At 45.2% G+C, this 13,495-nt stretch overlaps 2 protein-coding genes across 2 annotated transcripts; one reads left to right on the top strand and one right to left on the bottom strand.

Annotated features, from left to right (window-relative positions):
* Positions 1–386: 386 nt before the first annotated feature.
* casp9 (caspase 9, apoptosis-related cysteine peptidase) lies at positions 387–4,308 on the bottom strand. The gene is made up of 10 exons (XM_019862941.1): positions 4,011–4,308; positions 2,578–2,782; positions 2,174–2,239; positions 2,014–2,093; positions 1,721–1,897; positions 1,556–1,645; positions 1,235–1,382; positions 974–1,162; positions 649–758; positions 387–543 (listed from the first exon to the last, which is right to left on the bottom strand). The coding sequence occupies exons 1-10, from the start codon at positions 4,140–4,142 to the stop codon at positions 412–414; spliced, it is 1,329 nt and encodes a 442-aa protein (XP_019718500.1). The 5' UTR covers positions 4,143–4,308; the 3' UTR covers positions 387–411.
* A 357-nt stretch (positions 4,309–4,665) lies between these two features.
* On the top strand, positions 4,666–11,426 carry dnajc16 (DnaJ (Hsp40) homolog, subfamily C, member 16). The gene is made up of 15 exons (XM_019862937.1): positions 4,666–5,062; positions 5,598–5,772; positions 5,842–5,908; positions 6,891–7,218; positions 7,311–7,495; positions 7,595–7,699; positions 7,777–7,935; positions 8,034–8,164; positions 8,244–8,433; positions 8,655–8,834; positions 8,962–9,038; positions 9,264–9,344; positions 9,690–9,779; positions 9,860–10,030; positions 10,691–11,426. The coding sequence occupies exons 2-15, from the start codon at positions 5,600–5,602 to the stop codon at positions 11,142–11,144; spliced, it is 2,391 nt and encodes a 796-aa protein (XP_019718496.1). The 5' UTR covers positions 4,666–5,062; positions 5,598–5,599; the 3' UTR covers positions 11,145–11,426.
* Positions 11,427–13,495: the final 2,069 nt, after the last annotated feature.

The following is a 13,495-nucleotide window of genomic DNA, read 5'->3' as shown; positions in this document are numbered from 1 at the left end:
CCATTTTCTAAGTCGATTATCCTTACAAGGGCCATGGGCATGCTGGAGCCTATCCCAGCTGCCTTCGGGCAGTTGCCAGGATACACCCTGAGCTAGATGCCAGCCAATCGCACGGCACACATAGAAAAAAAACAATCATTCACACCAAATCACACCAAGGGACAATTTAGAGTGTTCAATTAACCTCCCATGCATGGTTTTGGAATGTGGGAGGAAACCGGAGTACCCGGAGAAAACCCACATAGGTGTGGCCGGAGCCGGATACGGACCCATGACCTCTTCACTTTGGGGCAGACGTGCTGACCAGTAGAGCACCGTGCCGTCCTTTTTTAAATTCCAAAATGTTAAATGAAAATACACTGCGTTATCACAAGAAATTGCTTTTTTTGTTTTTAGTATGTACAGTAACAATTACATTTGTTCAGATGAATTTTGTCCCAGCGTTGAGGTTTGAAAGTACAGATGTTTCCGAAGGAAGTTAAAGGAACCTGGCATTTGCTTATATATGCCTTTTGCAGAGTTCTGGGAGACTTCATTGTTAACCTGGAAACAAACAAAAAGATATATGCGTGTAAGAAATAATATAACAATGATTTTATTTCTTTCAACAGAACGATGGCTACTTCTATATTGAGAAGACAAGCTCACCATCATTAACATTGTGACCAAATCCTCAGTGGCAGCATTTTCCTCAAGAATGCGGTCCAGCGTTTCAATGTACCAGGAACCCGACTGTGGGTCCCTCCAAGACACGTAACCTGTGTGGTGTCACAAAAAAATTTGGATGGTGTGCATTTTGAGTTATGTGTGAACATTTTTAGCTTGCTTATTCACAAACGCCGCAATATAGATCAATGTATAACCTCTATGGTAGAGGAAATATCAATGCACTCGAGGTGCACTACCGCCACCAGGTGGACCAGAACGGCAGCACACATATTCCGCTCACTCTGAACTCGGCAATGAAGTGTACCTGGAAAAGTTGAGTAGGACACGAGAATGTCACTCGGGGTGGGCAGTGTGGCGCCGGCGTCAGGTTCATCAGACGTGCTCAGCGAGTCGCTGCTGGAGGACGCGGGGATGGCGTCTGTCTGGTCATCGGCTCCGCCACTCGACGGTTCCGCCTCGTCGGACGGCACCTCGAAGCCTCTGTCTCTTTCACCTCAATGCCAGACGTAAATCTTTGATATTGCTACCAATGCTGTCCAAGGAGCCAACATTCATCATCAGTTACCTCCTCCGCAGGCCTGGATGAAGAAAAGCTTTGGTTTCCCCTGCAGGGAGGGACAGTGCTTCCCGTTGAGGTAGTTTGTGATGTGCTGCACAGGAACATACCGGCCGTCGACCCCATAAACAGCACCGGGGAAGCGGTTGTGACTCACCTGCAATAGAGTCATATTAAAGTGAGCTTTATAGCACTCTTTGGGTGTGACTAAATGCAAAAGGGCACCATCCAAGTGGTACACCGACTGTATTTTACTGTCAGAGTGAAAACTAATACAGTCGTCATAACATAACCAAAGTGATCTTATCTTAGAATACAAAAGCATCTTACCTCCGTCCCATGAGACAGAATGATGACCACGCAGCAGTCGTAGGGCGAATGGTCCTTCTTCGATAAATCCGACAACTCGTGTTTGATCCGCTGTAACGTGGAGAGAACTGTAGGCATCCCACCCGCGAGTTTAGCATCGTGCAAGAGCAAAAAAGGGATCCTTACTCGGTGTTTGAGGTTTGTCCTCACTTCGACGAGAAAGCGGAGAGCTTTGAATCGCCTCTCCAGCCTGTCGCAGTCGATGTTGGACCCCGTGCGGTTACTTAGCTCGCTCTGTGGCTCAAAATCCACATTGTTGATTATGAGGCAGTGTCCGCACGGGCTGGCGTCCATTTTGTAGCTCTGGCGTAGATGTGGTGGGGGAAAAAAAGTTAATATTCGGTGCTAGCTGGCGTGGAAATTGATCAATTACAGCTCCCTTACTCCACACAAGTGCATAACAACCAAATGGTCCTGACCTGAAGGCTGTCCCGCCGTGTCCTGCCTTGCATGCGCGTTCTGACTCGCATCTGAGCTTGTAGGTTCTCCGAATCAGGTGCTGTGGCAGAAGCATGCGCTCATGTTCGTGAATAAGCCAATCATCCAAACTTCTGGGCCAACACACATACAGTAACTTACGTGCGGGAGTCTGTATTGGATGTACAGGGGGAGCCTTTACTTGCGTCTGGAAATCCACTGTAGAGGCTGCACAATAAAACACATTTTTTTAATGCATCCCAAGGGTTCGAGGTTCAGAATGCCTCAATTGGAACTCATTCCATGCATTTGATGGATTGGCACAGAGAGCAGATTTCCCCTGCATCTGACTCGTGAACAAGTACAGTATTAGATATAATGTCGAGTGTGCCAAAAAATGTACACAATTTGAAACACAATGGCGATAGGCTTCATGTCAAAATTCCAACTTATTAAACAAATATAGATTTTATTTACGGTGACACGACAAAGTCGAGGTGAATACGATTGTACTCAGACCATAAACATAAAGTCATTAAATGCACCTGAGAGTAATTGGTACTTACAAACTGGAAGAGTCCGGACAACAGGGTGAATGAGGCGGTTGGACATTGACCCCTGAACCGCAGGTGCTCCACTTTGGAGGAGCTCTGCCAAAGTGTGCTGCTCTGAAGCCTGAAGACATTCCAGAAATAGAGGAAAGGCCCGACTCCCACGGGTCGGCAGGTCCCGCGCCAGTTGCCTGGCTTGGTCCCGTCTTGTTCCTGAGCTCTGTTAAGATACATGGACTACCTTGAGAATATAAAACATTGATCCCTAATTTTTTGTTCTTACGTTCATCCATTTTCTTCAGTGATTGTTATTTTTAAAGGTGATCTGTAGCCTATCCCAGCTGACATTAGGCTAGAGGTGGAGCACACCCTGGACTAGTTGCCAGTAAATCACGGGGCACATACTATTGTATGAGCCACTGAGAAGTTTAGGGGACAAACTTCATCTATGACCTTTGACAGGAGAGTCATTTTAAGTTTTATGGCTGCAATAAAATCTAAGCGAGTTATATTTTGGTGATTTACAAGGCCATCATTACTTCTGGGGCAGCACGGTGGTCTACTGGTTAGCACATCGGCCTCACAGTGCCAATTTGCAGGGTTCGATTTCGGCCTTCCTGTGTGGAGTTCGCATGTTCTCCACGTGCCCGCAGGTACTTCGGTTTCCTCCCACAATCCAAAAACATGCATGGCATGTTGATTGGGCACTCCAAATTGCCTCTAGGTGTGATTGTGAGCGCGAATGGTTGTCTGTCTGTGCGTGCGCTGCAATTGGCTGGCAACCAGTTCAGGGTGTACCCAGCCTACTGCCCGAAGACAGCTGGGACAGGTTCCCTCACGTCCGCGACTCTCATGAAGATAAGCAGATCAGAAAATGGATGGATGGATGGATGGATGGATGGATGGGATGATTACTTCTGGTCAATTTTAGTTTTAAAAGGCATTTTGGTTTTCATTTCCAAACATCCATGAAAATCGTTCACTAGTTCACAAAAGGTGATAAACAACATTCCTAAGGCAATACTGTCCTAACTTTCTGTGTCTTTCATCAACCTTTATTGGGATGTTTTCGCAATAGGTTAATCCTGCTTTCACAATTCAGGCCAGGGGTGTGGCCATCTTAGAAAGTTTTCTATTCATTTTTGCACTTAAGTGGAGCTAGCCCACTCAAGTTCACAGCGGCTGACACAGACAATTACACTCACACCTTTGAGCCATCATTTGACTCAACATGCATGTTTTGGAATGTTAGTGGAAACGAGCATACAGGACCAGATGATTCAAACACGAGAAAATTGGAGCCGAGATTCGAATCCAGAACCTCAGAACCGTGATGTTGATGTGCTCACCACCTGTCCACCCAGTTCGTCGCAACCCCTACCATCCAAAATGAAGAATCATTGTTTATCATCAATATTTGGCAACTGCAATGCCCAGTGCGATCCTACCTTTATTTTCTCGATCATGTCTTGAGTAAAAACCCCTTTCTGAAGCAGGCGGTCATAGAGACATGATGGGTCCAAACTCGTGACAATATTTATCCTGTAGCGCTGAAGAATCTTCTTGTGATGGTCCTCCATTCTCCATTAAGTCACAAAAATCCTATCGTAAAAGCTGTGCTAAAAAAACAATAAACAAAAACAACGAATAAAGAGGAGATTTGACAGGGTGTCGTACCGATGAGGAGTCCCACTTCCTGGTCTCCGGGTTGTTTTGTGAATGACGTCACAATTAAGGTGGCACGATCTTTCTTCTTCTACTACGTATTATCCGGTGGTTGGTGCGTTTTCTGCCTTCACTTGGTGTATCTGTATCGGTGTTCTTGTTTTAATTTAAAAAAAATCTGTCTTCTCGCAGAATTTGTTTAGCTCGTCAATCTCAGCAGGTTTGCACATCATATCGGATTTCGTGTCCACATCAAAAACACTGGATGCAATGGCTTACTCCTTGACCAACGGGTGCCTCTGTAGTGCATTTGACGCTTCGAAACACATACTACGTTTCAGCACATCTCATTTTAATATGACGTTTCGCTAAAATATTTTAAAATAACATCATATTGGAAAGTACAGGTCTTTTTCGTATATACTGTTTCTTATTACAAGCATTACTTCCTTGTTTACATCATTCTTGTTTGTGATTGGCCAACTCGAAACATTGGGAAAAAAAGGTGCGCTTGATTACTTTTACACTTACCGAACTGACGAAAGTCACCGCTCAGCAAGCAACACATTGCGGTTACAGTATATTAAATATCGGGGAGCGACGACTAGAAAACCGATCGCACATACACAAACGCAGTTTCGATGAAATACTCAACCTCCCAACAGCACTTTCGATTTGTCGCCAGTTCGTAGTTGTAATCATACCCTGAGGGAGTAGTCGCTGCTGCCAAACACACCTTGTGATTGTCGTCGTCCAGCATCCACCAAGACCCTGACGAACATCAACACCTGCCATAAAAATGCGGTGTAGTGCCGGTTGACTGCAGCTGCTCGAGGTGCCTGAATTTGTATTTTCAGCGAAACGGACAGTTTTTGTAGCAACGTCGTTTAAACACTCAGTATCAAAATATCTCCTTATATATTTTACAGTCGACACTAATCTATCATCTGGTGACAGATGGCAGCGTACACGGACGGTGATACCTTTGTTGCTGTGTTGCATGCTGCCATTCTGATGATGGCCAGCCAATGTATCTAATTGTGTGTTTTCGTTGGTTCATGTCCCGTTATGTTGCAATGTAATTTAAAAATTAATCTTTAAATCCGAGCACTTGCGTCAAACGACTGTTTGACCTCATGCCATTATTTTTCCTCAACTTCTGTTGAAAACTACTCAGATATCAGAAAATTAACATTTACAACTGTCAGAACCAGCCCTTGTGAGTGTATCTTGTGCGATCCTACGATGTGGTTTGCAATCAAAACAAGTTTCGCACGACCGGTCAAGACTGTGTCCCGACGTTTAAATTTGAACATCCTGAGATGCAATATGTGATGGCGACAGATGCTCTTATGTTGTTAAAATAACAGCGATGGCAGAATTAAGGATGTCTCTGCCATTGGCTGTCATGGTGGCGGTCTCTGTGCTGGAGCTCGGAGTGACCCACGCTGGACCGGAGCTAGACCCATACAAAACCTTGGGCGTCACTCGAAGTGCAAGCCAGGTTGAGATTAAGAAAGTTTACAAGCGTCTTGCTAGAGAATGGTGAGTGTCCGACACACAAAACTGACATAAACTTGCTAGCATCTATGTAATAAATATGTTCTCTTCAAGGCATCCTGACAAAAACAAAAATCCGGGAGCTGAGGATATGTTTATCAGGATTACCAAATCGTACGAGGTTAGTCATGTGAAATTGAAGGGGGGGGGGGAGATCAATCTACAATATGCCATTGCAATATTATTCATCATTCATGTCGCTGCTGTGTCGTTCTTTCAAACGGTCATTTTTATGTGTTTTTATAGTATATTGACTGTAATGCATCTTTATGTGGAAAATGGGAGCCACAGTTGCCGATGCACACTTGCACAGAAGTAGCTGTCAACCGCAGCTTGCTTCCAAACCCTTACAAGCAAACTCATTGACATCACATGCCATCCCACAGGCCCCGCCTCCTAAAGGCACATGCATGTACACAGACACTGTACAATATTTTCGATACATTTTATCTCGGCACCTTATTTGTGTTGAACTATATGTACAATTTGTTTGGAAAGTGGGTTTAATTAGTTTAAATGTGTTTAAAGCAAGGGTTGGGGGATGTAAATGTGTAAACAAAATGATTTTTATGTCATCTCTCCCTATTTTCGTGTATTTTCATCTATTGGGGCAGGGGTGTCAAACTCATTTTTGTTACAGGCCACATTTATCGTTTCCCTTGGAGGGCCGTTATGACTGAAACCAAATTTAAAAAAGGCAATAATCACGGTTTATTCAACTATTGTTTAAGTTTCTGCAATGAAGGGTTTGGTTCCCAGAAAATGCTTACGATATGTCTCTTATTTATTACATACGAGAATTTTAAATTTTGGTCGAGATTTTAGCAAGCATCATGGAAATTGACATGTTTGATTTGCTTTCGCGGGCCACATAAAATGATGTGGCGGGCCACATCTGGCCCCCGGGCCTTGAGTTTGACACCTGTGTATTGGGCTTAGGTCTGAAACTGATCATGGGAAGGAAATGTGATCACACTTTCATGGGGATTTTTTTTGTTAGAAACACATTACACTTGTTTTTGAGAGGCATCATCCCATACCTGACACATTTTCCAGTTGTGACAGAAACAAATGAAAATACTCACGTTTTACCCACAATCTAGATTCTATCCAGTGAGGACAAACGCGCCAACTACGACCGCTACGGCCAGACGGATGACACCCAGCCGTATGGCAGCGGTCGCTATAGCGGCCACCGCCACGACAGCTTCAACTTCGATGAGTCCTTCTTCAACTTCCCATTCAACAGCAAGAACCAGGGGGAGTTTTCCGACAGCAAGCACTCGCTGCGTTTTAACCAGTATGTCAACGATGTGGTGCCCGACAGCTTCAGGAAACCGTACCTGATCAAGATCACCTCCGACTGGTGCTTCAATTGCATCCACATCGAGCCTGTGTGGAAGGAGGTGGTGCAGGAAATGGAGACGCTAGGTTCGGAATGGACATACTGTTATTTAGCAGCCAGCTGGGAGATTTTGAAGTAAATGGTGAAAGCCAAAAGGGTGTACGTTTCATCCGCGCAGGTGTCGGAATCGGCGTGGTGGATGTTGGATATGAGAGACGGTTAGCCAATCACCTCGGCGCTCATCGCACGCCGTCGATACTCGGAGTCATTAATGGCAAAGTGACGTTCTTCCATTACGCCGTAGCAAAGGAGCATTTGAGGCAGTTTGTGGAAGACCTTCTTCCCCAAAAACTCGTGGATTGGGTAAGAATCTCACTTTTTGACCGTACTGTACTCGTAGATAACAATGTGGATGCGAATGGCCGCGCACATGTCAAAGCATCATTTTTTTTTTTGTTTCAGGTCAGCGACAAGAACGACAAGCAGTTCTTGAGCAGTTGGCATGAAGTCAACAAGCCACACGTGCTCCTGTTTGACCAAGTGCCTGTCGTTCCCTTACTCTATAAAGTGAGCCTGGGACCGACGTCACAATCGCTTTCGCAGCTCAGGTGTCTTCATTGGTTTTCATCTCTGGCTTTTCATAGCTGACGGCGTTTGCGTACAAGGACTACATGCAGTTTGGCTACGTGGACCAGGGCCTTTCAGAGACGGCCCATCTGCAGAGACAGTTCAATATCAACAGCTACGCTCCGACCGTGCTGGTTTTCAAAGAGAACACGGATAACCCCGCTGACATCTTACAGGTGCGTCTCTGGCATCCGAAAGAAACAAGCGGAGTCTTTTTTTTTTTGTGTGTGTGATCATGTGAGTCATAAAATATAGCCGCCGTTGTTCCCGGCAGACAAAAGGAATGAAAAAGCAGCTCATCGACGAGTTCATGTCAAACAACAAATTTCTCCTGGCACCGAGGCTGGTGAACCAGAAGCTCTTTGACGAGCTCTGCCCTGTCAAGCAGTTCCACAGGCGAAGGAAGTAAGCCGGCGTCCGTCCGTCTGCGCCCTCAGAGCACATCGACGGTATGCTTCAGCGCTGCTGTTTCTCCTCCCGTCAGATACTGCGTGCTGCTGATCACAGGCAGCGACGAGAGCTTTTCTTCGGGCAACCGGGCCTTTCTGTCTTTCGCCTCGAGCAACACCAAGGAAGTTGTGAGATTTGCTTACGTCTACCAACAACTGCAGCAACCGCTCTGTAACATCCTGATGACCAGCAAGGACGGCACAAAGACACCGCCGCCACCGCAGGTGCATCCGTCCATCCGCCCGCCCGTCCAGAACCACCACCAAATGACCCACCCGTCAATTTTTGCCTATAAATCAAAACAGAAAAGCACACCTGATAAGCCGCCCCCTGAATTCATCATCTAGTCCGCTTCATGACACACCCACTCATTCATTCATCCACCCGGATAGGCTACCCACCTTCCCATTTTTTTATGTGTGTGTGTGTGTGTGTGTGTCTTCAGGTAGTGATCCTGGAGAGGCGCAACGCTGCCGGGAAGGCCTTTTTCAAGCCAGTGACTCCCTGGAACGGCAGTGAAGAAGACAAGCGGCGCCTCGTGGAGGAGTTGGAGCGTCTCCAGAAGGACCCGTCCATTCTGGTCCACGATGCCATGCTTCCCGAGCTCAACAACGAGTTTGCATCCGTACGCTCGTTTGGCCGGCAAATGGTTTGGCTGCCCGCATCAGCCTGGAAATTTGAAATTTGTCTGAAGCATTTTTTTTCTGGGGGGGGTGATTAACCGCGCACCGACTAATGTTGTCTCTCTGTAGATGTTTGTTATCCAATGGCTCTATGCAATTTATGATTACCTCTCCGAAGTCATCGATGACATTCTACACAACAACTGGTGGGTAGAAGTTTTTACAAACATTTACAAGGGGTAGTAGCGCACGCTTTGGCATACCGTGGCACCGTTTTGCATGTACTGGCGGTGACTGCACGTCGCATTTCTGCGGTCCTGGCGGCGGAACTCCGCCGCCTTTTTACGGGACAGCAAAAAGAGTGTTTACAGCTCCTCAGGTGAATAAAATTCAATAAATAGAAAGAAAATGACACTTTTGGTGGTTTGCAGGCGTGAGATGATGCCTTTGCTGTCCCTCATCTTTTCTGCCTTATTCATCCTGTTTGGAACTGTGGTCGTCCAAGCCTTCAGGTGAGCTTGTTTACGCTTCAATATCTACTTTACCTTTGCGCCTCAGACTCCCATCTTGGATCATATACAGTGAAACTCCTCTGCAATGAAACCTACATGGGCAAAAATACCTCCTAGTGTGAAAAAAATCTTCATGCATTAACACCATTCCCACTTTTGCGTGTATGAAAACGCCTATGTGTGTGTGTGTGTGTGTGTGTGTGTGTTTACATCTGAGATCAAAGTGAAAAACCCCCTGTTGTGAAAATTTTCTTGCTGCAAACATGATTTCGTTGTAGAGGAGTTTCACTGTGTGTGAATATATATACAGTATATATATATATTTAAATTAATTTTTTTTTCCAGTGACTCAAGTGACGAAAACTCCCCCAAAACAAAAGTAAAAGATGGAACGAAAACAGAAAATGGATCGCCAGGGAGCGGCGGTCCATCAAGGTAATATTTATTCCTTCGGATTGACGAATATTCGAGGCAAGCGCAAGATGACCGTTAACTATGATGATGACCGTCTTTAGTCGGCCTCCCAAGAAGAACTTTGTGGAGGTGACCGAGTTGACTGACATCACCTACATAAGCAACCTGGTGAGGCTGAGGCCAGGACACATGAACATTGTTCTTGTGCTCGCCGATGCCTCGAAGAACGTTCTGCTCAGCAAGTTTGCCAAAGAGGTCTACTCTTTCACGGGGTATGTTCAAACGGTCGTATTTCAGCTGTGGAAGTTGACTTGGGCCATGTATTGGTCGTGTCCTCATTTCTTTCTTTATTTCTCTTTCTGTCGAAGTCTCATTCGTAGGCCTAAGACCTGGTTGAAAGCTAAAAAAAAACATTCTACTTAGTCTGTGATGTTTATTGCTCATTCCATGTTTGCATTAGACATCCTACTGCAATACTGCTTAGTCACCGTTAAGCCTGCAACGTGTCTACGCATAGCTTACTGCTTGATGACACTGTCGAGCAAATGAAGCAAGATTGCTTAAAACCACGCGCAAACCAATTGGGTGCAAAGCCTCTATGATTCATCAAGCTTAATTTTGCCATATTGGGTCATTCTTTCACAACACTTAAAAGCATTTCAAGATTGCATCTGTTATACTTGCCACTGTACAGATGGTGCCGGTTGAGTCCGGATGGGAATGACTCATCGAGTTATGAACCTTTAGCTGATGCGATACTACTATACTGTTGATGCTCATTTTTTTCGTTTCGTTTGTTGAGTCAACCTCATTTGCAAGGGTGGGGAGATGAAGCGGAACATATTGTGTTTGTACAAGTGAGTTTGTAGAAACGGTGACTGGTGTCTTGCTATTTAACTGATCGTGAAATTGGATTTGTTGAAATGTTCCAGGAGCCTGACCCTGCATTTCTCCTTCCTGAATACGGACAAGCACAGCGAGTGGATGCGCACGCTGTTCGAAAGCGCGCAGGATGCCGCGCAGGTCTACTCGTGCGAGGACGACGAGGCAAACGCCAGCATGGACTACACCGGCTACGTGCTGGCACTCAACGGCCACAAAAAGTACTTCTGTCTGTTTAAGCCCGTCTACACCGGGGAAGACCCGGATAGCAAACCGTCAGAGGACGAAGCGGCGGTAGCGGCGTCGGTGAGGAGGTCGAGGGCGGCGTCGCGTGATGATCACCCTCCGCGCAAATCGGCGCGCTCACGCAGCACATCCACGCTCCAGATCCACCACAAGCTGGACCGCTTGGGCTTGTGGATGGAAAGGCTCATGGAAGGCACCTTGCCTCGTTACTACATCCCCGCCTGGCCAGGACTCCACAAGATCACCGCCAGTCAATAAACAGGGGGCGGGGGGGTCAGGTTAGAAGGAGTTGAAGAGTGCACGTTGAAAAGGCTGCTTGAATGTTGTTGGGTTTCGTCTTGCACTTTTGGAGTTACGAGCCGGGGGGTGTCCAAACTTTTTCTTCTATGGACCGCATGCAGAAAAATGAAAAGATCCGAAAACCATTTGACGTTGCACCTTAAAAAAAAATTTAAACATGCAAAAAACAACCAACTCTTGCAGGTAAAGAAGGGCAATATATAATACTCGGTGTGTATAAAAAGTCGACACAGCCCTGTTTAAATGCCATATTTAAAAAAAAAAAAAAAAACCAAAATATTTTTTTTTCATGATTTTTCCACCATTACTGTGACCTACAACCTGCAAAACTCAATTTGAGAAGAAAATATTTTCAAGGGGGAAGTGAAAATAAACAACGGGGATGGTGTTGGTTGCACAAGTGTGCACACCCTCTTCTAACTTGGATATGGATGTGTTCAGAATTAACCAGTTAGAACGATTTTGCTTGGTCTCATATTTTAAAGAAGAAAAACATGGCTTTTAGGGTGTGAAAACTTTTTAGATACTTTGGGGCCTGGTGATGAAGCAAAAAGTCAAGTTCTTCGTTCTCTTCTTGTCCTTGTAAATCAACTTTTCCAATTGAAATGAATGGAAATGCAATTAATCCATTCTAGTACCCTCAAAACATCACATTTTTTAAAGTGTCTTTTCCTGAAAAAAATGCAATGTAAAATGTTGCATTGCAAGACATTTAATTCGAAAAATAATAAAGCCAAAATACCTGCACAAAAACATAGAAAAGGCAATTTAGCCTCGTATACTCTCTCTCGATTTTTTTTAAATTCCGGATACAACAAACCTCCAATTGAAGCCCAATTTTGGTTTATCCGCAGCATTCGAATTACTTTTTCATAACTGATGGCAGGATTTTGTGAAGCCATCATGTGGCAGAGTGCCGAATGCCAACTGGTCTTTAACCGCGCGATGGCTTTTAATTTGAAAAACCCATCACTTGGGATATTGATATGTCAAGGTGCCACAATATATTTTTCGGGCTGCTGAAAAAACAGACACCGGGCCTGACATGGCTCCAGGGCCGTAGTTTGGACACCTCTGTTTGACAGGCATGCGATTTCATTCAGCCACATGCTGCTCCTGCTGCTACTTACTGCTGTTCTGGCCTTGAACAACACCATTGCGACCAGGCTGGCTCTTCAGTCTTGACCGGTTCTGTTCACTCATTCATCCTGGCACACTGAATATTTATGCATGTTTTGTCTTTCTGTTAAAAAGAAAAGGCTGGCTCTTCAGTCTTGACCGGTTCTGTTCACTAATTCATACTGGCACACTATGAATATTAATGCATGTTTTGTCTTTCTGTTAAAAAGAAGAAAAAGATTATTACTCTGTGTGCTGACTGACTCATGTAATACTGCGTACTACTGTTGTGTTGTGACCTTTGTATCGGATCTCAGCACAGTTTTTCCTTTGGGATAGAAAGACTGGTTTTATTTCATGGAGTGTCAAATTGTTTTGGATTTGGCTGTGTTAGTTACTGTAGCAACCAAAACCCACAAGCAGCTTCATGTAGCCTAATGAAATTTTGTAGTTACATCGTGCTTGATTGTTTTTTTTTTTTTTGGCACTGTGAATAAGATCAAGATTTAACCATGAAAAATATCTATGTCGTATATTTTCAAATTTTAGCGTATTGTATCGGTTTCATTAACTGTTGCACGTTAGAGTCAACAATGGTTGCTTCTGTATGTTCACCAGTGAAGTTATCTTTTTGTGAGGGGGTCGGGGGAATAAAATAAATTATTGTTTTTAAGTAGCGTGTTTTCAGTAGTCTGTTCCTCATCCATCCATCCATTTTCTACCACTTATCTGGGGTCGGGTCGCGGGGGCAGCAGCTTTAGCAGTGAAGCCCAGACATCCCTCTCCCCAGCCACTTCTTCTAGCTCTTCCCGGGATATCCCGAGGCGTTCCCAGGCCAGGTGGGTGACATAGGTTCTCCAGCGTGTCCTGGGTCCTGCCGGTGGGACGTGCCTGGAACACCTCACCAGGGAGGGGTTCAGGAAGCATTCTCATCAGATGCCCGAGCCACCTCATCTGGCTACTCTCAATGTGGAGGAGAAGCGGCTTGACACGGAGCCTCTCCCGGATGACCGAGCTTCTCACCTTATCCCTAAGGGAGATCCATGACACCCTGCGGAGAAAACTCATTTCGGCCGCTGGTATCTGTTCCTCATGATTTCCATATTGGCAGGGACATATTTGCTTAGTATCAATGTACTCATCCACCCATCGAGTCAAGAAAGACAAAAGATGAAAAACCTTCAAGAAAA

Source organism: Hippocampus comes, unplaced genomic scaffold (genome assembly GCF_001891065.2).
Source record: "Hippocampus comes isolate QL1 unplaced genomic scaffold, H_comes_QL1_v1.1 scaffold1, whole genome shotgun sequence".
NCBI lineage: Eukaryota > Metazoa > Chordata > Actinopteri > Syngnathiformes > Syngnathidae > Hippocampus > Hippocampus comes.
This window is presented reverse-complemented; position numbering and strand designations above follow the sequence as displayed.

Coding starts and splice junctions, on each gene's coding strand:
- dnajc16 (XM_019862937.1), top strand. CDS start 5,600: ATGGCAGAATTAAGGATGTCTCTGCCATTGGCTGTCATGGTGGCGGTC. Junction 7,219..7,310: donor GCAGGAAATGGAGACGCTAG/GTTCGGAATGGA, acceptor TCATCCGCGCAG/GTGTCGGAATCGGCGTGGTG. Junction 8,165..8,243: donor CAGTTCCACAGGCGAAGGAA/GTAAGCCGGCGT, acceptor TCCTCCCGTCAG/ATACTGCGTGCTGCTGATCA.
- casp9 (XM_019862941.1), bottom strand. CDS start 4,142: ATGGAGGACCATCACAAGAAGATTCTTCAGCGCTACAGGATAAATATT. Junction 1,383..1,555: donor TTCTGTCTCATGGGACGGAG/GTAAGATGCTTT, acceptor ACTCTATTGCAG/GTGAGTCACAACCGCTTCCC. Junction 759..973: donor GTCCTACTCAACTTTTCCAG/GTACACTTCATT, acceptor GACACCACACAG/GTTACGTGTCTTGGAGGGAC.